General features: G+C 36.3%; 1 protein-coding gene and 1 long non-coding RNA gene across 8 annotated transcripts in view; one reads left to right on the forward strand and one right to left on the reverse strand.

The window, feature by feature from the left end:
* LOC128115875 (zinc finger protein 431-like) overlaps positions 1–24,427 on the forward strand; it is a 75,334-nt gene extending 50,907 nt beyond the window's left edge. The window contains exons 2-4 of one of the 7 annotated variants that reach the window (XM_052747009.1): positions 18,745–18,871; positions 19,077–19,137; positions 20,298–24,427. In XM_052747009.1, coding sequence (XP_052602969.1) covers positions 18,745–18,871; positions 19,077–19,137; positions 20,298–22,215 — 2,106 coding nt within the window. In that variant the 3' untranslated portion in view covers positions 22,216–24,427. The other 6 variants (XM_052747011.1, XM_052747012.1, XM_052747016.1 and 3 more) reach the window with 6 other exon arrangements.
* Positions 10,511–18,716, reverse strand: LOC128115878 (uncharacterized). Its single transcript, XR_008220314.1, has 2 exons — positions 13,257–18,716; positions 10,511–12,789 (listed from the first exon to the last, which is right to left on the reverse strand). It is a non-coding gene; the product is annotated as an uncharacterized LOC128115878 (long non-coding RNA).
* Positions 24,428–25,302: the final 875 nt, after the last annotated feature.

The following is a 25,302-nucleotide window of genomic DNA, read 5'->3' on the forward strand; positions in this document are numbered from 1 at the left end:
TAGGGTCCCCCCTGCTATGTAGCCTCCCTAGTTCTGTAGGTTGCGGTCTGATTATTCTTTGCTTTACATCTAGTATCCACTTATGAGTGAGTACATACCATGTTTGTCCTTCTGGGTTTGGGTTACCTCACTCAGGATATTTTCTAGTTCCATCCATTTGCCTGCAAATTTCATGCTGTCATTGTTTTTCTCTGCTGAGTAGTACTCCATTGTGTATATGTACCACATTTTCTTAATCTATTCTTCAGTTGACAGGCATCTAGGTTGTTTCCAGGTTCTGGCTATTACAAATAGTGCTGCTATGAACATAGTTGAGCATGTGTCTTTGTAGTATGATTGAGCATTCCTTGAGTATATGCCCAAGAGTGGTATGGCTGGGTCTTGAGGTAGATTGATTCCCAATTTTCTGAGAAACCGCCATACTGATTTCCACAGTGGTTGTACAAGTTTGCACTCCCACCAACAGTGAAAGAGTGTTCCCTTTGCTCTGCATCCTCTCCAACATAGACTGTCATTAGTGTTTTTAACATAAGACATTCACAGTAGCCCCCATCTGTTAGATGTTGCCCTTTGACCTCTAGTGTTGGTCTCCAGAGTGATGAAGCCACTATCAGCTTTCATACCCCTTCATAGCTGTTTCATCAGCCAAAAGTCAGCATGATGCCCTTCCCATGTGGGTTCTGTATAGGGAAAGAAAAGGTATTTGGCATCATTTGGAACCAAAGTCTGATGTCTCACATCTGTGCAACATCATTTTATGAAGAAAATATCAGTGAGATTGGTTGTTTAAATAACACCTCAAGTAGACTTACATCTAATGTCTGTGGAGTGTGATACCTTGGGTTGTTACCAATTTTCTTAGTCTTTAGTTAAACTTTCTGTGACCTACTATCTCCTAAGCATTGGTAAATCCTTTATATCACCAGTTCTATTCTTCTACATCACAGTGTAGTAGTGGAGTGCTACCCAACACAAGAGATGCTATTTGCAACCTCCACAAATTAGCTCCAAATGGATCGATCACCTAATTATCAAATGCAAAGTATAGAACTTCTAGAAGATACTTGAGAAATTAGGCCTTTGAGTTTTGCAATGTGCCTAGGCCTTGGGAGATTTCTCTAAGGCCCTGATGTATAGACAAGAAACAGAGCTCCTCCTCTAAATCCAGGAATATGCTTGGGAGAAGTGTGGGGCTAGGGCCTTTGGGGAGTGGATAATGTGTTAAAAGTGTAAATGAACTAATTAAGGCAAGCTGTTGTATTGTTAGGGAATCAGTTAGAAATTTTGAAGGAGCAGATAAAATTAAAATGTGATTGGAATATTTCTTGTTATTGTATCACACCCTTAAGATTTAATGAAAGCAAGCATGATTGGGATAAGGTTAGGATGCATTTGTTGGGTCACCTTAATTCTTCTCAAATGGTTTTTGATTTACGAAAGAAATCAAAGTAACTTTTGCAAAAAGGTTACCTGATACGACAGGAATGGATATTATGGAAAATCTAGCAGATAATATGGCCTCATTCAGTCCTACAAATCACTTTAATATACTTCTTATCCTAGCAGATATTGCTCTTGTTCTTACAATAGTAACTTTATTGGCTTTAAAATATGTTTTGTTATACTTGCATAAGATTGTAACATAAATAGATAGAAAGAAGGCTATATTTGCTGTAAGGCTGCATAACCTACAAGATAGTTGAATTTTTTTAAATAAAAGGGGGCATGTGTGGCAGCATTCCTGCTGAGCTGCACCTGGCCTGGCTCCAGAGAGTGGCACCTAGCCCTAATCCACCTTTTGTTTAGCAGACACCTTTTGTTTCTCTTGTACTATGTGAATCTTGTCTCAGAGTTTCCCAAGGATACAAAGGCCTATGCTAAACTTGGTTCAGGAAACCCACCCGGAAAACCAAGGTACCTGACAAATCAAGTAATTTGTACTTGGCATTGTATTGTTGGAAGCCTCTTTCAGATTGTTTTGAGCATATGGAAATTAACTGGCTGACCGGTAAAAGAAAGAAATAAAATTCATTTCCTTTAAATGAATTACTGCTCTAATACCTTTTTGTTTCTATTTTTCAATATTTTCCAGTCATCAAGAATTTCATTCTATTTTTCATTAAATGCAAGTTAATTAATAAATTAATTAATATCAGCTTAGGATAGTAAGCTGTGGGGTCATGGCTCCCTGTTGCTGTGTGTCACGACACGGGTGTGTGGGTCATGGGAATCCATGGAATGAAGACTCAGGCATCTTAAGAATGAATCTTAGTCTTTCATGTCTGCAGGGGGTTCCAGCCTCAAAGGACTGAAACACTATCCCTTCACCTTGGGCAGCTATTCATTGTCTTAGGCTGTTTAAATCTGAGTCGCCTTGCAAAATCTGAAACAAATTAGTTAATTCTTGAGCAGACAATCCAATAGTAGGCCACAACCAGTTAATATCACCCAATAATTTTTGAAAATCATTAAGTGTATATAGTCGATCCCTCCTAATCTGTACCTTCTGCAGCTGAATTCTCGGCTTACTTAAATTTATAGCCTAAATAGCTAAAAGAATCTCCTCTGTATTTTTTCAGGAGAAATTTGTAATCCCCAATGGGGTAAATTTTTCTGTATTACATTGAACATTTTTTTCTGAGGTATCTATCAGAAGCAGCCAATAAAATATCATCCATATAATAATTGGATCCATAAAGAAATGGTTTACGAGTTATTTCCAGTGGTTGATTTACAAAATGTTGACATAAAGTTAGGCTACTGGCAGTGGCCCCTACTCTAAATTTGGATAGCCAAATCTTGTCCTATTTTGTCTTTGTACAACCTGAATAGCCTGTGACCTATCCTTATAATTTTTTTCAATGCTCTTTCCAGGAATATATCCCAATTTAAACATCAATTTATTAGTTGTTTTTGAAATTGTAGGAATATTAATTTGAGGTCCCCATTGTTGTAACAAATATCTTTCCCATAAATTTATGGCTATATCAGTCATATAAGGCTTTAACATTTTATCTGTTCTTTAGGCTCTATACATTTAATCCATTTTATATTTTGTCTTAATTGAGATAAGGTTTAAATGTGGAAACTTCTTGTAAGGGCCCTTTGGGATTGCAGGATACTTGTGAAATTATAGATACATCCAGCATCAGAATCCAATAATCCTTTAATCTTAATTTTAATTAATTTTATTTTTAATTTAGGCCATTTATCATTGATAACTGTTTGCCAGAACACCTTTCCTCCTGTACATTCAAAGCCTCCAGTTCTACATATAGGTGCCATTTTGTATTTAAGATATAGAAGCAATAATAATTGAGCAATTTTATCATCAGTTTTTATTTTTATGGTCCTTTTTACATATGCTATCTATAAAAACATTAAATATAATCTCTATAAGATTATAAGAGATAACTTTAGGCAATAAAATCTTAAAAAGAGGATCTTTTTATAAATTCTAAGCAACATATTAATGCAAATCATCAATTATTAACAATGTCAGTTAAACAATTTACCTGTATTTTATTTAGTGGAAAAAATTTTGCAACCTCTTTATTAGTAACATATTATTTGTTATGAGTTTTTATCCTAACAATCACATTATTTAATAAGCTAACAACCCGACCTGTTTCAGGTGTTACATTTCTATAGATTTAACCAAGAATTTCTAGAAAGCAACTTAAAGAACAGAGCCAAATTTTCAGTAATGATCAACAGACAAGAGCATACCTAATATATAGTTCAAAATTATGAATCCTGTTCCTTTAGTTTATCTACCGTGAAAATCAAACATTCATCGAAACATTTATTAGAAAATCAAAAGAAGAGAACATCCTCTATACAATGAGTGATTAATATTTCTGGAAGTTCAAACAGCATTGACTTAGCATTCCATGTCCTGACTGCAACAGTTCTTCACCAGAAGTTGGGCCCATTTAGACTTCCTCTTTCTCCCATGAGGGACTATTAATAATGAGTTATTCCCACCATTGGGGAGAAACAGAAAACATTTCCCATGAAGGGATCTTTAATATTGGGTTACTCCCATTCTGAGGGGAAAATAAAAATCATTTAAACCAAAGTTAAGCAAACAGACAACACAATTCTGAGCTCTGGGCTTGTTTACTTGTTCAGCCAGCAGCAATGAGGCCCACCTGTTGATTCTTTGTAATTCAGATGCCGCAGCTCTGTGGTGGCAGGCAGAAAGAACTCAGAGTTTTAGCTATCCTCAAATTTCTTAGATAGGAAAGAGCCTTGTCTTCCTCTATTTTTATTGGGAAGAGGCTTTTTTATATATTTTTATGGGGTCTTTAAATTTTTAGGCCTAGTTTTAATATTTTTCTGCTTTTTACTGGGAAAATCCTTTTTTCTTGATTAAAATTTTTTCCCTTTTTTATCAGGAAATTTCCTTTTATTTCCTTCCCTCTTCTCTATTGGGAAGATTTTTTTTTCATTTATTTTCTTTCCCTTTTCTCTATTGAAAAAGGTTTTTTTCCTTTATTTATTTCCTGTCTCAGGAGCCATTGTATTTCTAAAAATTGTGCAGTTACCACTTTTTGTTTTGACAGGCATTTTAGCAACTGTACATTTTGTTGCTCCTGAGATGGTGAGTTTAAATTCTCCATGACCCCACTGATCCTGGAGTCCTCTTACCCTGAGAGCACTTCCCTCCAGTTCTTAAGATGGCCAGCTCCTCTGTCTTTCCTCAAGGGATTCTTTTCCTTCTTCAAACCCCATATTGGGTGCCAACTGTCACTGAGTGTCACAGCCAGGTGTGTGGGTTCATGTAGATCCCTGGAATCAGGACTCAGAGCCATCTTAAGAATGAATCTTAGCCTTTCATGGGTGCAGGAGGTCCAGGCTCAAATGACTGAAGCATTATCCCTTCACCTCGGGTGGTTTTATTTCTCTTCATTACAATTCAGCCAGTTAATTTCCATATGCTCAAAACAACCTGAAAGAGGCTTCCAAAAATACAATGCCAAGTGCAAATTCCTCTATTTTTCAGGTAGCATGATTTTCCGGGTTTTCTGAACCAAGTTTAGCATAAGCCTTTGTATCCTTGGGAAACTCCGAGACAAGATTCACATAGGACAACAAGAGAAACAAAAGGTGTCTGATAAACAAAAGATGGATTAGGGCTAGGTGCCACTCTCTGGAGCCAGGCCAGGTGCAGCTCAGCAGGAATGCTGTCACAGCTCCCTTTGGGAGGGGGGTCAAACAACCCTATCACAGGGGTTGCCTACAACCATGAGAAAACACGGATATTTATATTATGATTCATAACAGTAGCAAAATTATAGTTATGAAGTAGTAGTGAAAAGAATTTTATAGTCGGGGGGTCACTACAATGTGAAGAACTGTATTAAAGGGTGATCGTATTAGAAAGCTTGAGAACCACTGCTTCAAATTAATGTCTCTTGCAGCTCAGGCTTGTCTCACACTACATGATTGAGAATTGTTTTAAAATTTAATGCTGACTCTGCTACCTACTCCTGGAAAGACAGCCCTGCAACTGCTCCCAGGCTGGGCCTAGACTGGTATGTGAGAACAAAGGATAAAACAGTGAATGAGTGTCCTCCAAATCTCTGACTTTTGTTGGAAACTTAAAATGAAAAGGGATATGTGTAACAATTGAGTTCACTGATGAACAGTAAAGCCGGGTTTATTCACAGCGCAGAAAGGGAGGGACAAGAAGGAGTTTTACTTTCCTGCTTCGACAGTATTTGATACTAGCATTGAGTAGTGAGGTATCCATTTTTTCATGATGTCATTGCTTTAACAGTTGAGTAATATTATGTTGTGTAAATGTCCCACATTTTCTTTATACCTTCTTTCTTTATAATTCTTCAGTTCAGGGACATCTTGGCTATTTTTCAGTTTCTGGCTATTATGAATAAAGCCTCAGTGAACACAGTTGAGCAAGAAGAGTTCATATGGTATATGCCCAAGAGTGGTATAGCTGGGTCTTGAGGTAGATAGATGCCCAGTTTTCTCAGGAACCATGATATTGATTTCCATGGTGGCTGTGTTTGCACTCCTACAAACAGTGGAGGCGTGTTGTCCTTGCTGTACTTCCTCACCAGCATGAGTTGTCACTTGGGTTTTTGATATTAGCCATTCTGACAGGTATAAGATGGAATCTAAAAGTAGTTTTGATTCAGATTTCCCTGGTGGCTAAGGATGCTGAACATTTCTTGAAGTGTTTCTCAGCTATTTGAGATTCCTCTGTTGAGAATTCTCTGCTAAGATTCATAACCCATTTTAATTACTAATTGTTGACCTTAGTTGGTGCCTGCACTCTTGGTGTTCTGTTCAGAAAGTTGTCTCCTGTGCCAGTGCAATCAAAGCCTTCCCCCACTTAGTCTTTTATCAGTTTCAATGTGTCTGGTTTTATGTTGGGGTCATTGACATTTTGTGCAGGGTGATAAATGTGGATCTATTTGAATTCTTCTATATCCAGAAATTCAGATTAACAGGCACCATTTGTTGAAGGTACTGTCTTTTTTACCATTTTACATTTCTGAATTTCCTTGTCAGAAGTCAGCTGTCCACATGTGTTTGGATTTATCTCTGGGTCTTTAATTTGATTCCATTTTTCAATGTATCTGTTTTACTGCCAGTGCCAAGCTGTTCTTTTATTGTTCATGGTTGCTTATCTATCCTGTTTTCTGTTATTCATATCAAACTGCACACTGTCCTTTCAAGGTCTTCAAACAAATGTGTTAGAATTTTGATAGGGATTGTGCTGAATCTTTAGATTGCTGTTGGTCAGATGGCCTTTTTACTGTGTTAATCCTACTGATTCATGAGCATGAGAGATCTTTCCATGTCCTGGTATCTTCAATTTCTTTCTTCAAATACTTAAGGTTTTTAATCACACAAGTATCTCACTTGCTTTGTTAGAGTTACTCAAACATATTTTATATTATTTGAGGCTACTGTGAAGGGTGTTTCCCTTATTTATTTCTCATTTTATATAGGAGGGCTACTGACTTTTTGAGTTCCTCTTTATCAAGCCACTTTGCTGAAAGTGTTTATCATCTGTACTTTCCTTGTCAAATTTTAGGGTCACTTGTGTATTCGATCATATCATCTACAAATAACAATACTTTGACTTTTCTAATACAAATTATATCCCACTGATGTCCTTCAGTTGTTTTATTGGTCTATCTAGAACTTCAAGTACTCTATTGGGTAGATATAGAGAGAGTTCACAGCCTTATCTTGCTCCAGATGTTAGTGAAATTCTCTCAATCTCATTTGTTGTTAGCTATAGGCTTAGTGTACATTTCCTTTATTATTTTATGTATGTACCTTGTATCCCTAAACTCTTCAAGACTTTTATGATGTATGATCTTGTCAAAGGCTTTTTCAGCATCTAATAGGATGATACTGTGTTTTTTTTATAGTTTATTTTTGCATTGGATTACATTTACTGATTTTTGTATGTTGAACCATCACTGCCTCTCTGGGATGAAGCCTACTTGTTTAGTTTGATCTTTTGATGTGTTCAGGTTACAATATATTTAAAAAATGTGTAGGCTTGGGAAAGAGAAGAAGATGGATAAAGTAAATAATGGTAAAGTCCTTACAATAGAAATAGAGTAATAAAAAATAAAATAAACTACATAAAAATGGGAAATACACAGAGTCTAGATTTTATTTTTTATTGTATTTTCTTTGGATTTTTGACTGTTAATGAGCTAACTGCTAAAAGACATTTGGTTATAAAAGCTGCTAAATTAGATATGTTTCTTTGGGAAAGAGGTTCTGCTTTTATTTCCACAGAAAATGAGATGATATGGATTCATTCCAGGTTTAAGAAAAATCAGGTTTGATCAAGGAAGATCCCCTGAAAATCCTGAATACACACATGGGAAAATAAACCTAAAGTATCTACAAGACATGTGACATGTTTTCCCTGCTCAAATATAAAACAAAAAATCTTTGGCTGGCTTGTATAAATACAGTTTATATTTATATTAATACAGATATATATGTTACCTTTAAAGGTTTATATATTTTCAGAACAAGGAGACCAGTCTCCAATAAAAACAGATGGCCCAGATGATCCAACATTTCAATACACCTCTGTTACAGTTTCCTCTGAGTTCTGCATACAAAACAGCTTCAAGGCTGCTGCTTGACATGCACCAACCACACAAATACTCCAATCAGGACTTGACTGTATTTCTAAAGTTTCTCAGGGTTCCCATAAGATTACCAGCACATACAATCAGCAGGAAGTGATCTAGAGAACTATACCCAAATTTCCAAAATATTGTTTATTGACCCATCCCGCAGGCCAGGTTATTTGATGAGACCCGAGGAGGCACCTCCTGAAAGATCAATGGGGGTGAGAGAGAAAGGAGACCAGGCGCATAAAGGAAGACAGAGTCAGTCTGAGTCTCGTCAAGGTCTCGTTTATTGACTGGGTGTTGAGGCTTATAAGCAGGGCTTCAGACAGGGAGGGGGAGCAGGGGAAGCAAGGAGAGAAGAATGGAAAATTCCTAAGGGAGGGTGAGGTCGCTTTGGTCCCAGGCCCCTGCAGCTGGCTGATTAGCACGTACTCCAGGAAGTTTATCTAATCGTATATGGTGCAGTTAGGCCAGGAACTTCCTGCTTTTGCAAGGTTTGATAAAGTAAGGAAGGTCACACAAAGTTCAAGACACAGCTGTCCGGAGTCGGTCCCCAACAGTTTATGAATGTTTGTTTTCATTTAAGGGTGGTTGGTTCTAAATTGTTATTGGTCATATTCAATCTCTTTCTAAGGAGAAAGGGGGATATGATATAAAAATGATGTAAAAAAGGTTAGATTGTTGAATCTACTTTATTCCAAAAACCTACTGTTAATCTCAAAATACTTTACATTGGTATGGATTTTAGTTTATTGATACAAATTAAAGTCATGTTTGTTATACTCTATATATTTCTACTCTTGTTTAAGGTATTATGTTTATATATCTCAATTAAAATATACAATTAAAAATTCAGATTAATAGTCATAAATCAGACTTACAGTCATTTTAGTTAGATTTTCTAGATATACAATGTTATATTTCACATAGGTAATCTTCAGACACTTCAAAGACCTACAGATATGGCATTTATAATGTTTTAATAATTTAGACTTTTCATGACACATCTGCTCCTGGCAGCACCAATATACTCCAAAAAGATGATGGGCATTGAAGAAATTCCATATGAGGTTTGTTTTCTTTATGGCAAAAGCTAGCCATGTGGGCAAAGAAATTTCCCTTGCCTCGGTTACTGACAGTTATTGTCCAGACTGGAGCAACAGGACGTAAGAAAGTTTACTACCAAACCTTGCCAAGACAAGGTAGGATAGTCCTTAAAAATTCTGTGCTTTACAGAAAAGTCTGTCAGATATGCTAAGCCTGTAGGCCAAAATTGGATGCCTCAGTGTTGCAAAGGAAACTTGAGTGACTGTCTAGGCAGCCAGCTGCTTCTCTCATTTCTTACATTATTTGTAAGTCACTTGCTTGCACTTCCTGCATACTCAGCTATTATAATTTCCTTTTAAGGTCTTTGATGGAGTTGAAGACAAGATAGTTATAGTTATAGTTTCATTAATTGAGATAAAGAATAAACTAGACAAAAATTTAGACTCACCAAGCTAGGATAGATAATTAAATGTTTTCTTTGATTTTGTCAAAATACAAATAGAGTAGATATTGTAACTATAATTCTTATTTGGTAACTATTTTGTTATTTGTAATTTTAGTATGTTAAAGTTAAAAACCTTCCTCTTTGATTAGACAGAAAAGGAGAAATGCTGTGGGAGGATCCTTCTGTATGTTGTAAATGTTTGTTGCTCTCATTGGTTGATAATAAAAGATAATTTAGCCTATAGCCAGGTAGAATAAGACTGTGTGGGAAAGCCAGATATAGACACAAGGAAAAGAAAGGACAGAGTCAGGAGACTCTGGCCAGCTGCCCATGAAACAAGATGCCAAAGAACAGATAAGCCACAAGCCACATAGCAATACATAGATCAAAAGAAATGTGTTAATTAAAATGTAAGAGCTAGGAAGTAATAAACCTGAGCCATCAGCCAAGCATTTATAATTAATGTAAGCTGCTATGTGGTAATTTGGGAAGTGACTGCTGGGTATAATCAGGTAGACAGGACAGAAAGCTCTACCTCCATTTACAATCCATTGAATACCTCAAATTGGAATCCCCAGAGTCTGTCTACCTCTATACTGTTGCAATCTTCAGATTGTTAAGGGCCATTCCAGAAACCCAATTTTCCACTGTCACTGTCTCAGATTCAATATATCTAATGTAACAGCATTTGATATAAATTATCTATGATCATTTAAAAACAATAGCCTGAATTTATGGATATCTGTATAACTGTGGCATCATGAAATGAATAGGGTAGTGTTCCTTCTGTTTCAATTTTGTGGAATAATTTGCAGAGTATTGGTTTCAACTCTTCTTTGAAAGTCTGGTAAAATTTTGTGCTAAAACCATCTGGCCCTTGGTTTGTTTTTTGGTTGGTTGGTTGGTTGGTTGGTTGGTTGGTTGGTTGGTTGGTTTGGTTTGTTTTCCTTTGGTTTTTGTTGTTGATGGGAGACTTGTAATGACTTGTTTTATTTTACTAGGTGCTATAGGTTTATTTAAATTGTTTGTGTGATGTTGATTGAACTTTGGTAAGTGGTACCTACCAAGAAATTTATCCATTTCTTTTAAAATTTCCAATTTGGTGGAGTACAGGTTTTTAAAGTATTTCCTTGTGATTCTCTGACTTTCCTCATTCTCTGTTGTTATGGGCCCCCTTTCATTTTTGATTTTATTAATTAGGGTATTCTCTCTGTGTCTCTTAGGTAGTTTGGATAAGAGTTTGCCTGTCTTGTTGATTTTCTCAAAGAACTGACTCTGTATTTCTTTCATTGAATCCTTGTATTTTTCTTTGTTTCTATTTTGTTAATTATAGCCCTCAACTTGATAGTTTCTTTCTGTCTCCTCCTCTGGGGTATATTTACTTCTTTTTGTTCTCATGCTTTCATGTGGGCTGTTAAGTTGCTAGTATGAGATCTTTTCATTTTTTTCCTGAGGTTTTTTTTTTTTGGTGGGGGGGTGAGAAAGGGTTTCTCTGTGTAGTTTTGGTGCCTGTCCTGGATCTCACTCTGTAGACCAGGCTGGTCTCAAACTTAGAAATCCACCTGGATCTGCCACCCAAGTGCTGGGATTAAAGGCGTGCGCCACTGCCACCTGGCTTTTTTTTCCTTCTTTTATGTAGACACTCAATTCTATATAGTTTCCTCATATCACTCCTTTCATTGTGTCCTCTAAATTTGGATATGTTGTATAATTATTTTCATTGAATTCTAGAAACTCTTTAATTTCCTTCTTTATTTCTGCCTTGACCTATTTTCTTCAGTAGAGTGTTGTTCAGTTTCCATGAGTTTTTAAGCTTTCTGGGTTTTTTTTATATTTTTTTTAATATGCAGCTATAATCCATGGTGGTCTGATAGGATGCAAGGACTTATTTCAATTTTCTTGTATCTGTTGACTTGAATTGTGTCAAGTGTGTCATCATCCTTGGAGAAAATTCCGTGTCGTACTGAGAAAAAAGTGTATTCTTTTTCTTTGGGTGGAATGTTCTGCAATATCTGTTAGGTTCATTTGCCTTATAAATTCTGTTAGCTCCAATATTTCTCCATTTGGTTTTCATCTGGATAACCTCTCCATTGGTGAAGATGGGGTATTGAAGTCTACCACTATCAAACACTGTGTGAGACTCATTGTGTCATTTAATTTGTACAAGTATTTCTTTTAAAAAGGTGAGTGACCTTGTATTTGGGACATAGATATTAATAATTGAAATGTCATATTGGTGGAGTTTTCTTTGATGAATAAAGAGTGTTCTTCCCCATCTCTTTTGATTAATTTTTGTTTGAAGTCTATTTTTGTAGATAATAAAATGGCTACAGAAGCCTGCTTCTTAGTGCCAATTGCTTTAAATGTGTTTTTCCCAGCCTTCACCTTTTAGTAATCTCTATCCTTGACGTTGAAGTGTGTTTCTTTTATGCAGTGGAAAAATGGATATTGTTTTTGAATCCATAGTGTTAATTTGTGTCTTCATTGGGGAATTATGGCCATTGCTATTGAGAGATATCAGGAATAATGATTATTAATTCCTGTTATTTTGTTGTTGTTATTAGTGGTGGTGGTGGTGGTATGTGTATGAGAGTATGTTTGCTTGTGTTTGTGTGTATGTGTTTCCCTTCTTTTGGTTTTACTGATGTGATATTTATTTACTGTGTTTTCATGTGTGTAGTTAGCTTCCTTGGGTTGGATTATTCCTTTTAGTACCTTCTGTCGGGCTGGATTTGTATGTAGATACTATTTGAATTTGACTTTATCGTGGAATATCTTATTTTCCCCATTTATAGTGATTGAAAATTTTCTGGAGATAGTAATCTGGACTGGCATCTATGGTTACATGTGTCCAAGCCCTTATGGCTTTTAGAATCTCCACTGAGAAGTGAGGTGTAATTCTCACAGGTCTGCCTTTATATGTTACTTAGTCTTTTTCCTTTGCAGCTTTTAATATTCTTTCTTTTTCCATATGTTTAGTGATTTGATTACTATGTGACAAGGGGACTTTCTTTTCTGGCCCAATCTATTTGATGTTTTACTTGCTTCTTTGTACCTTCATCAGCACCTCCTTTAAATTAGGAAAAATTTATTATAAAATTTTATTGAAAATATTTTCTGGACATTGGAGCTGGGTTTTTTCTCTTTCCTCTATTCCTGTCTGTAGATGTATCCAACCTTCTTATTAAATAAGAAACACAGAACCAATGCAAAGAAGAAAGCCAAGAGGTCAGAGCTAAGAGCTAAAACCTTACCCTTCCTCCTGCGGTGGTCCTACCTCTCCGAACCAGAGCTACCCCTGTGTTAAAGTCTTTATATAGAGTTCCTGTCCTGCCTTCTCATTGGTTGTAAACCCAACCACATGACCGCCTCCTCACAGCCTGTCTGTATAGGCCTCCAGGTTTTCCATGATTGGTATTAAGATTAAAGGCATGTGTATCCAATAATGGCTGTATCCCTGAACACACAGAGACTTACCCAGCTCTGCCTACCAAGTGCTGGAATTACAAGCGTACACTACCACTGCCCTGCTTTCCTATGGCTTGCTAATAGCTCTGACCCCCGGGCAACTTTATTTATTAACATACAAATAACATTTTAATACAAATAAAATATCACCATACCTGACATTCATAGGTTTGGTCTCTGCATAATGTTCCAGATTTCCCGGTTGTTTTGTATCAGGAAATTTTTATATTTAACATTTTCCTTAACTGATGTATCATTTCTTCTATTATATCTCCTGTACCTGAGGTTCTCTATTCCATCTCTCTCTATTCTATTGGTGAGCCTTGCCACTGTACTTCCTGTTTATAGTCCTAAATTTTTCATTTCTGGAATTCCCTCAGTTTCTGTTTTCTTTATTGTTTCTATTTCCATTTTCAGGTCTTAAACAGTTTTATTTGTGTCCTTCAACTATTTGTTTTATTTTGGCTTTATTTTAATTGCTTATTGGTTTACTCTAATTGTTTGTGTTTTCCTAGCTTTCTTGGAAGAATTTATTGATTCCCTCCAATTGTTTGTTTGTGCTTTCATGAATTTATTTAAGGGAATTTATTTGTTTTCTTTTTAAGGCCCTCTATCATCTCCATGTAGTTTGTTTTAAGGTCTTTTTCTTGTATTTCAGCCATGTTAGAATACTCAGGGCTTGCTGTGATAGTATAGCTGACTTCTGGGTGTGACATATTGCCCTGACTGTTATAATGTTCCTATGCTCAGCATCTGGGTTTGGGGTGATGCTAGTTCTAGGTGCTGGTTGGACGAGAGTTTTGTTTCCTGGTTTCTTTTTGTTCTCTGGAGTTTCAGAGTATGTGTTGATTGAGTGTTCCTGTTCTTCTTGGCTGGTGTGTTCAAGGGCAAATGCTTGGTGGTGTTGAAAACTGGGGGAAGAGGAAGGTGGGAGAGAGGATCTTAGGGATCCTTAGGAGGCATGGAGAGGGAAGAAAGGAAGCTGCCTCTGGTTTTCTACTCCAGTGATAGGGGCAACTTTTAAAATCAGGTCTGGGGTAAGAGACAATGTGGTAGATCTGCAGACATCCTAACTAGTCTTCTGGAAAGTGTGGCAAGTAATTGTGCAGGGAGTGTCTACCCCAGTTAGGAGATAGGACTCAGATATGAGGTGAGTAGGGAAGAGTAGGTGGGGATGGTCCTTGGAATCTACAGGAGACATGGAAAGAGAGAGGAGTAACTGCAGCTGGAGTTCTCTTTCAGCCCTAGGGGCAACCTTGAGTATTGGGTCTTGGGTAACAGAGAGTGGGGAAGGTCTGTGGGTAGCCTACCTGGTCCCATACCCAACATCATAATACTGATTCATTAGGTTCCCAGAGATCATTTATTTACTTATTTCTTTATTTAGATTTCTTTTGTGGTTAATCTGTGAAAGACTTTTAGTTTATTGGATAAAAAGTACTATGTGGACTGCGCATGTCACTCAATAAGTATTCTTCTTGGGAGAGGTCAGATACTAGCACACAAGTTGGGAGGCTTCTAATCACCTGCTGTTCTTGATCCAGGGGATCTGGCATACAAAGAGTATGCCAAAGAGTGTGTCACCTATACACACATGGAAAACATTCTGTCTCACTCATACAAATATACACATAAAAATGGAGCTAAACTTGTTTTCAAAAGCCCTTATGACTTATAAAGTAATTAGAGGAAATCAGGTTGCTTTAGGTATATAATACAAATCATACAATATTTATTTTAAAAACTATTATCTTTCATTTTGTTTGAAAATTTTTCATTTCCTCTGATGGAGACATACATTTAATCTTCAATCATAGGCAACAAAATTATTTCTAAATGATTTAACAAACATCCTATTCTTTATTAAAGGAGAATGACATAGTATTAGTAGCTAAAACTATTTTCTACAGTGTAGAAATTTCTACAATGGAAGTATTCAAGTGAACCTATCCAATTTTGGTGGGACAGTCCTCCTCACCCAACTCATTTTTTATTATTGGCAAAGGAGAGAACTGGAGTGCACAGGGTGAGTGGTGGTCAGTGATTTCTATGATATTGATTTTCATTAGAATCTTATAGTTCTTGTTTAAGAGACAATGCTATATTTGTAGGTCTGTCTTTCTGTCTCCTTTTATCAGTGGTACCACCTATATTGTTTGATTTTTTTTATTAGTTATAATCTAATTATATTGTTTCTCTGGAAAATGATGAGCCTTCACCTATTTTTATTTTCTGGTAAATTACTATATTATGTTAGGAGTTCCTTGAGTTTCTTGGTTTGGAGATTTTCTGTGGAGAAACAATTTTAGTTTTCTCTTCTTGATCTTAGAAGCCTGTATTTCCTCATTTCTTGGCATATCTGTGTTTCCAGTTGTTATTATCATCAATGTTTATATTTTTGCAATTTATGTTACTGATGTAGTTGATACATTGGTTGTTGGTTTGTAAAATCTTCTCATATATTATTGTCTCTGTGTCCTAGTTAATTCCAGATGTCAACATTTCAGAGCCCACAGTCACCATGGATAAGTCTTTGAGAGATTTTGATAATTGATGATTGATGGGTGACAGATCTTGCACTGAGTATACAATATCCCTAAGAAAGTTGTCCTGCACTAGATAAGATAGCAACCTGGGCATGAGACAATGACCATGTCAGAGAGAAAGCCTAGAAACAAAGATTCCTCATGGTTTTGCCTTCAGTTGCTAGATTGAATTTCTGTCCTAAGCTCCCAAAATGATGGATTGTGATCTGGCAGAATCAGCCAAAAAACACATTCATTACCTGAGGTGCTTTTGTTTAGAGAATTTAATCAGAGCAAGAAAAAAGCAAGTTATAACAGAATGTGGTACACCAAAAGTGATTTTGTTACTGCAAAGAACCTGGAAATGATGACTTTTGGAGGAATGTTGGGGTTATCAAGATTTAGACGGCAAAGGACATAGAAAGCTGCACACAGAGCTTAACTGGTTATTCTTGTAGGATTTGGAATAAAGTACTGTTGAGGGTACTGCAAACAGTGGAGGTAGAGGTCACAGGATTTCATTCAGAATTAAAATAGAACTCATTTGTGTGGTACTTTGGCCCCTAATCTTTCTTATTATGCCCATGCCCCCAAGAAATTGAGTAAGGCAGAATTAAAAAAATAATGGGGCTGATTTCTTAGATGGAACATTGAATCTCTTGGATGGCTATTACTTATTCATTCAAGACTATAGTGGAAAAAAATCAATAAGTTGATCATAAAAAATGAAAAGTCTATGGGTTGTAGAGAAAAACATTATGTATTTTCAGATGGCAGTCAAATGCAGAACAGAGGCAGGAATTTTCAGGGGGATTGTCACCATTAAAAAGAAGGCCCTTACTCTACATTGGAAGCCTAGCAAGGTGCCCTAAGTATAAGAATCCATCCTTCTATACCTCAGTTAACGGAGGGATTAGGCAAAGTGATTTCCAGTCCCAGGAAGCAACTTCATACAAAGCCTGCTGCAATTCTGGTCCAAGCATGACAGGGGTCATTCACATCTTAGAAGCCAAATTTGGGGGAATCATTAATGTTGAACTGGTTCTGGAAACCAGAATGATACAAAATTTAAAATCATTCATTCTTAGTCTATGTTTTCAGTCCAGCACTGTTGTAGGCATCTGTGTTTGGTATGGTAAGAGCTCCAGTGAGAAGACTGTGAGAGTTTATTGCATGATGCTATGAGGATGAAGCCTGGGTTGTATTTTGAGAACACAAGATGCTGAGATACTTAAGCTATGAGACATCTTCCATGGAAAGCTGCATATATGGAGTAGAAGTAACCAAAGAGAAAGATGTATGGGAAATTGTGGGGAGAGAGCCATCTAAGCCCTTTGAAAATGAAGCCCCATCTGACACATGACTACTAGATTTGATGGTTGCCCTGCTGGGTTTCAGTCTTCCCTTTGTCCAACCTTTCTTCACTATGTCTCAATTCCTCTCCTTTGGAATGGGAATGGGTTTTCTGTGCTGTTTGTATGTTGGAAAGATTTAACTTGTTTTCTGATTTTATAAGATGACACAGTGAAGAATTTGTCTTGAGTGTCAAAAGATACTTTGGACATTTGGACAGTGTAGGGGGTTCTTGCAGACTATGAGGATCATTGAGGTGACTAAGTACATTTTCTACATGGATGATCATGAGCCTATAGTAACCTGGGTCAGAATGTAGTCAACTGAATGAAAAGTTCCCAGATAGGATGAGGTATTTGAACATTTGTCTCTCCTTGGCATCTTATTTGGGATGCTTGTGGAACCTTTAGTAGGAGGAATCTCTCTGGAAGAAATTTCTCACTGGGGGGTGTGATATGTGTCTCTATAGCCTTAACCTATTTCCTTTTCTATGTTTCTACTATGTTGGCTGAGTAATCCTTCTGTCCTAAATACAAGCTTTGGCTGAGTAATCCTTCTGTCCTAAAAGTAGCTCTGTAGACCAGGCTGGCCTTGAACTCAGAGATTAACCTGACTCCTTATCCCACATACTGAGATTAAAGGTTGACCCACATTTCAGGTTTTTTCATATCTGTTATTGGGTGATGGGCCTAGAGTATATGTTTTTGTACACGTCAAGCATATGCTGTTTTACTGAGCTTTACCCCCAGCTTGAATTTTGAAATTAGGATATCATTCGCTTTCCCAGGATACAGTATTCATGACATTAATACTGCCTGGGCCTTCTGAGTCATTTAGATTACAGGTGTGTGACATTCTTCCTGCTTGTTGTGTTTGTTTTGATTTTTTTTATGAATATGATTCTTTTGCCTGTATACATGGATATGCACTACACATATGCCTGGTCCTCACAGTAGTCAAAAGATGGTCTTTGTACCCATGAACTTGGTATATGAACAGTTGTGGGATTCCCCCATGTAAGTACTGGCAATTGAGCCCATCTATATACAAGACCAGCAAGAGCTCTTAACTTCTCTGCCATCTCTCCTGCCCTGTGTTGATTATTTATGATCAACATTGATATTGCTAATGCTATCATCTGACTATGTGTAACTGTTTGAATGCACAGTTCCCTTTAGTAAGATTTATTAAAGTACAATTTAAACTGGAGCAATTCAGGTTTCTGGAAGATGAATACAGAACTGAAGTTAATGCCTGAGTTCATCCTATCTTTCTTGTATGTCTGATTGATGTTTGCAGTGCAGACAGGTTCTTAATATTTACTTCTTACTGTCCTGAACTGAATGCATAGACTAGGCTAGCTTTCAACTCAGATGCACATATTCTTGCTTCTGCCTTCTGAATGCTGGGATTAAATGCATGAGCCAATACACCCAGCTTACTCATCTTTTTTGTAGTTAGTAATTGTTCATATAATTTCTCTGATGTGTCCTCAGTACTGTTGATATATTTGCTAGTCTCTGTGTTTGCTAGTAGGCGTTTTTCTTGCAAGATGTTAGCCCATTAAAAGCATTCAGAAATAATAGAAGTAAACCTCCTATTTCAGTTTCCTTCTAAAGTAACTTGATGATTATATTATAATCTCTGGGTTATAGAATAAATGTAGAAAGCACCAGATTTATGTGACTCTTGTCAAAGAAGTATACATTTACAATGTTGTGAGTATCATGCTTTTTGTTTTAGACTTATGTATGGCATATTTTAGGATGCAGTGACGTATAATGATGTGCATGTCGACTTCACTCAGGAGGAGTGGGCATTGCTGGATCCTTCACAGAAGAATCTCTACAACAATGTGATGCTGGAGACCTATATGAACCTCAGTGCTATAGGTAATACTGTAAAATTTTCCTTCATGTTTTAAAATAAAGGGACAACTATTTCTTGGCTATTGATGCTCTTCTGTAATTCTGATTGAGAAAGAAAAAGAATGAGGTGAATACATTAGGCATGGTTCTAAGGATCACTGAAAATAGTAACTGAAATTTTGCACAGTTTCCAGTAATATTTCATACATTTCCTCATACTATATTTTAGGCTACAATTGGGAAGATCATAAAGTTGAAGAGCATTGTCAAAGTTCTCAAAGACATGGAAGGTAATTTTCATGTGCAAGCTGATACAAATGTGCCTCTGGATGTATTTTAATGTATCTGGAAGTTTTAAAGAAATACAGCAGTGTAAATGATCATAGCTTAAAGTGAATTCATGATCATTAAATACTCACAACCCATATACCTCAAAGACAGGTAAGTGAATTGTGTTTGAAAGTCATTCTTTTTAGAAGGAAGACAAGGAATCAATGCCTTAAGAGATATCAGCATTTGAATCATAGCTCCATCAGAGCTATGCTGTAGAACTGCCAATCCATCTAATTTCATACCACTCATATTACAAAAGGTATACACATTGAGTATGTGATAAGTGTGTGTCCAAAACCTTCTAATAAGCAAATAGTCCATAGTAAAGCTAGTGTTACTCATATAGTTGTTCTGTCTCTGCTAAGTTTAGTGAGATGGGTAGTTAGAATCAAGAGTTAAGGGGAGGTTGTTGTGGAGAAACCTTAAACCCTATACCACATATCTGTGAGAAACAAAAAGTTAAGCTGTGTGGAGGCAATGTAGAAACTTTTTATTTGTTATTCTTTCTTTACTACATATATCATATGTCACTCTGGATACAAGCCATATGAACATAGGGATATGGAAAGAAGCAATGTATCCCTCTCCATCTCAGACCAATTAGAAGATATGTAGTAACCCCATGTTGAGTAGACTTTTTGAATGTGATTCAAATTTAAAAGTAATTAGTTTTCCAACTTCATTGGGAATATGTCAACAAACACACTGAAGAAAAGCCCTATGAGCACTAGGAAAGTGTAAATACTTGTTTGTCCCTGTTCACTTTGCAAATGTAGTAGGATTCACAATATAGGAAAATCTATCAATGAAATTAGGGGGTAAAATTCTGAATTCTTCCAGTTCTCTACAAATATATTAAAAGCTTCATAGAGGGAAAAAAAAGCCATAAGTGTGAGCCATGTAATCAAGGCTCATATCATCACAGTCATCTTCAAAAAAGCAAAATAATCCTTAATTTTTGGGGGGAACAAAATGAGTGTAAGCACAGTGATAAAACCTTAAGATCTGATTCCTTTTTACATTTACACCAAGTTGTAAAATTAATTCATACAGAAATAAAAGTTTAACAGTGTAATGAATGTGGTAAAGCTTTCACATTTGCAAATTATTCTTGCAGGCATGAAAGAAGTTATACAGGAGACCAATCTTCTGAATGGACTCTATGTGTTAATGCATTTGCATATCAGAGTCATCTTCAAAGGTATGAAAGAATTCATACTGAAAAGAAACTCTATGAAGGTATTCATTATAGTGAAGACTTTGCATGTCAAAGTAGTCTCCAAATACATCAAGGAACATGTACTAGAGGGAAACCATATGAATGTAAGCAATGTGGTAAAGCTTTTGCTCGTCCCAGTCATCTTCAAATGCATGAAAGAACACATACTGGAGAGAAACCCTATGAATGTAATCAGTGTGGTAAAGCCTTTGTACAACACAGTCATCTTCGAATGCATGAAAGAATACATACTGGAGAGAAACCTTATGAATGTAATCAGTGTGGTAAAGCCTTTGTTTGTCACAGTTCCCTTCAATTGCATAAAAGAGGACATACTGGTGAGAAACCCTATGAATGTAATCATTGTGGTAAAGCCTTTCCTCGTCTTGGTGATCTTAAATTGCATAAAAGAATACATACTGGAGAGAGACCCTATGAATGTAATCAATGTGGTAAAGCCTTTGTGCAATACAGTCATCTTCGAATGCATGAAAGAACACATACTGGAGAGAAACCCTATGAATGCAATCTGTGTGGTAAAGCCTTTCCCCGTTATAGTCATCTTCAAAGACATGAAAGAACACATACTAGAGAGAAGCCCTATGAATGTAATCAGTGTGGTAAAGCCTTTGGTTGTTACAGTCATCTTCAAAGACATGAAAGAACACATACTGGAGAGAAGCCCTATGGATGTAATCAATGTGGTAAAGCCTTTGTTTGTCTTGGTGATCTTCAATTGCATAAAAGAACACACACTGGAGAGAAACCCTATGAATGTAATCATTGTGGTAAAGCCTTTGCACAACACAGTCATCTTCAAAGGCATAAAAGAATACATACTGGAGAGAAGCCCTATGAATGTAATCTGTGTGGTAAAGCCTTTGCATGTAACAATGGTCTTCAAAGACATGAAAGAACACATACTGGAGAGAGACCCTATGAATGTAATCAATGTGGGAAAGCCTTTCCTCGTCTTAGTACTCTTAAATTGCATAAAATAACACATACTGGAGAGAAACCCTATGAATGTAATCAATGTGGTAAAACCTTTGCCCATCACAGTTATCGTCAAAAACATGAAAGAAGACATACTGGGGATAAAACCTATGAATGCAATGAGTGTGGTAAAGCCTTTGCTTGTCACAACCATCTTCAAAGACATGGAAGAATGCATGCAGCAGAGAAGCCCTATGGATGTAATCAATGTGGTAAAGCCTTTGCTTGTCTTGGTGATCTTCATTTGCATGAAAGAACACATAATAGAGAGAAACCCTATGAATGTAATCAGTGTGGTAAAGCCTTTGCATGTAACAGTGATCTTCAAAGACATGAAAGAACACATACTGGAGAGAAACCCTATGAATGCAATAAGTGTGGTAAAGCCTTTGCATGTAACAGTCATCTTCAAAGACATGGGAGAATGCATACTGGAGAGAAGCCCTATGAATGTAATCAGTGTGGTAAAGCCTTTGCTTGTAATAGTGATCTTCAAACACATGAAAGAATACATACTGGAGAGAAACCCTATGAATGTAATCAGTGTAGTAAAGCCTTTGCCCGTTACAATGATCTTAAAAGACATGAAAGAACACATACTGGAGAGAAGCCCTATGAATGTAATCAATGTGGTAAAGCCTTTCCTCGCCTTAGTAGTCTTCAATTGCATAAAAGAACACATACTGGAGAGAAACCATATGAATGTAATCAGTGTGGTAAAGCCTATTCACAACACAGTTATCTTAAAATACATAAAAAAACACATGCTGGAGAGGAACCCTATAAGAGTAATACTATTAGTGTGGAATTGGTTTGTTAAAGCCTGTGAATATAATATTAGACTTTGAGGATCTGGAAAACTACATACCAAAGAAAATCTGATAATAAAGGATTTGGTAAGATCTTTAGCCAACACACTTACATTCAATTACACAAGATTATTCTTGAGAAAAAAATCTCACAGGTGTTAGCAATCTGTTCAAGCATTATAGTGTCCCTCTGTATTTGGTTTACACCTGCAGACTCACATGGAAAAACAGCCTATGAATTTAAATGATATAGTGACTCTTTTAGATTTCATACTTCTCTTCAATTACATGAGATAATGAATCCAGGTGTAATAGTGCCTTTTCTGTTGCTGTGATATAACATGTCAATGTGAACTTATGAAAGTGTTTAATTTGGCCCATGGTTCCAGAGCAATACAGGATCACCATGAAAGTGACATAGAAACAAGTGTCAGACATAGCAGCTAAAGTAGGAAGCTAAGAATTCACATCCTTAATCTGCAGCATAAAGTGTAAATGGGAAATGGTAGGCAGATATAAACTCTCAGGACAATCAATCCCCAGTGACATATTTCTTCCAGCATGACAGCATTTCCTAAATCTTCCCAAATGATACCACAGTCTAAGAATGATTGATTTCTCTGACTTTAGGTCTACATGCTTGCTTTCTGTTACATGAACCAATTCATGATGGAGAAAAACTCTGTAAGACTTCAGATGCTTCAATACCTATGATACAGGAATTATAAGAGATAAACATTCATGAGTGAATATTAGTTTAAATATTTGTTTTAATTTCAATTATGCAATGTCAGTGTCTTTTTGTGGGTAGATACATGTGCATTCTGGTTCTCAAAAAGACTAGACCCTTGGAGCTTTTTATAGCAGGAATTACTGGAAGTTGTCAAAAACCTGACCTTAGTCCTGGGAATGGACTTGTATTAAGGGCTTGTCCATGTCTCTAGCCCTGTAAATATTCTAAAGCTTTTTTATATCATCTTGATATAAGAAAACAGGGAGGAACTCATACAAAAGAAAAACCCTGTGTACATAAATAATTTGGTAAAAACTTTAGACATCACAATTATCTTCAGGTTCAAGAAAAGAAACTTTTTCATCATAGCCTTGAAGTAAGTAAATTATTAACAAAGTTCACTAAAGACATTGTGGTTTCTATTTTGCAACATTTGAGGTAGAGATTATATTGTACTCTTTGTGTAGCAAATTCATTTATTGAAGTTTATTTTGTAGTCCTTATATTCCTTCTGTGGCTTTTGTTCATCTTCTATTGTGCTTTCAGTTAGTGAGAGATATTTTTCTGCTATAGTGTATAAAATGGGATGACCATCATCTAAGTGGTACATCTTTATTTAAATATTAGGCAGTATGTGATCATATTTTAAAGCAAGTGTGTCTGTGAAAGGGTGATGGGTTTCTATTACTGGTTTTATTTTTTCATATTTTTTTCACAAATTCCCTTGAAATGGTTTTTGTTATCCAGCCCCACTTGGATGGTAGTAATTAGTCAAAGATAAAATTGAAATCATGATCCTCATGTGTGAATCTCCAGAGTACAAGTGTAAGGGTAGATAATATACTCCCAATGTTTGCTGTTTTGTCAACACATATTAAGAATGTTAATGTTAAAATGATTAAAAAAATAGATGAGAATATAAGAAACATTGAATGTCTCATGTGTATCCAAAGTAACATTTTCATCTGTGTGGAAGTGATGTAATAAAGTAGGATAATCAGCAATCAACTGTATATTTCACAATATAAGTTGATGTACTGTGGATATGTATATATTATTTGAAGTACCATACATCTTCATGTCCTCATCAGTTATCCATTTGGCATAATGTATTGAAGTATTGCCTTCTAAGGAAATTATCCAGAGATGCCAGGTAATGTAACGGCAATGAGATTTATTTTTTAAAAAATTCTGTTGTATGTTTGTATAACTATGGGATTTTTTAGGCCATGACCGATGTGTGGAGAAAAGAAGACAACTTTGTGGGGTCTACTTTTGTTCAACTTCATATGGCAATCAAGATGAGATTACAGCCTTGCACAAGACAGACATTTCCAACAGAGCTGTCTCATTGATGCTCAAATAAAATTAGTTAAAACATTACATCAGTAAAATATTGTCTTCTTTTTGGATTGTAGAAATATTTTCATTGAAGCATAATGAAAAACAGGAGAAATTGAATAATAAATCCTATTTCCAAATGAAGATGATATACTGCTATCTCTTGTTTTCTTTTTCCTTTTTGTGTATGGAATGTGTTAGTTTATTATGAGGACTAAACACTAGTTCATAACACTTTCTCAGAACCACAAATGAATGCCAGAGAATAGTTTCTGAGTGAAGTTTCCATGAGTGAAGTTGGTTGCTGCTAAGCCTCATGATCTGGGTCCAACCTCTAAGTAACCGATATCACTCCTACAAATTTTTCTCTTATATCTATACTTACATTGTGGCATATGCACACTCCCACACTAGCACATACATAAATAATTTTAAAACCCAAATTAGTGTCATTGAGGTCACTTGCATCCAAATGATTCCCCTGCTTTCATTTCTAGAACTTACATAGGGTAAGTAGATAATAGACACCAAAGGTTGTACTCTCGTTGCACATACACATTCTTGTATATTATTAAAAGGACCCGCCTTAGTAATATATTTCCCAGGGGCTCAGAAGAGAAAGTACGAATGGTGAGAACTATTTTGGGGAAATGAATCTAAGTACACCATGCTCTTCGTCCATTTACTTCATTCCTCTGGGATAAAATCCTATCTGCACAGCTTCAGTTCTGTTCTCATGCCTAGCTCCATTCTTACCTGATTTCTCTCTATATTTATCTACTGTTCTAAGTTCTATCTTAATTCTCTCATCATAATTCTGTTTCATCTAGGTCCTTTTGATCTCATTCTTTTTTTTTTTTTTTTTTTTTTTTTGGTTTTTCGAGACAGGGTTTCTCTGTGTAGCTTTGCGCCTTTCCTGGAACTCACTTGGTAGCCCAGACTGGCCTCGAACTCACAGAGATCCGCCTGGTTCTGCCTCCCGAGTGCTGGGATTAAAGGCGTGCGCCACCACCGCCCGGCTTGA

This window comes from Peromyscus californicus, unplaced genomic scaffold, assembly GCF_007827085.1.
Source record: "Peromyscus californicus insignis strain IS unplaced genomic scaffold, ASM782708v3 Scaffold_1__1_contigs__length_55948999, whole genome shotgun sequence".
Taxonomy (NCBI): Eukaryota; Metazoa; Chordata; class Mammalia; order Rodentia; family Cricetidae; genus Peromyscus; species Peromyscus californicus.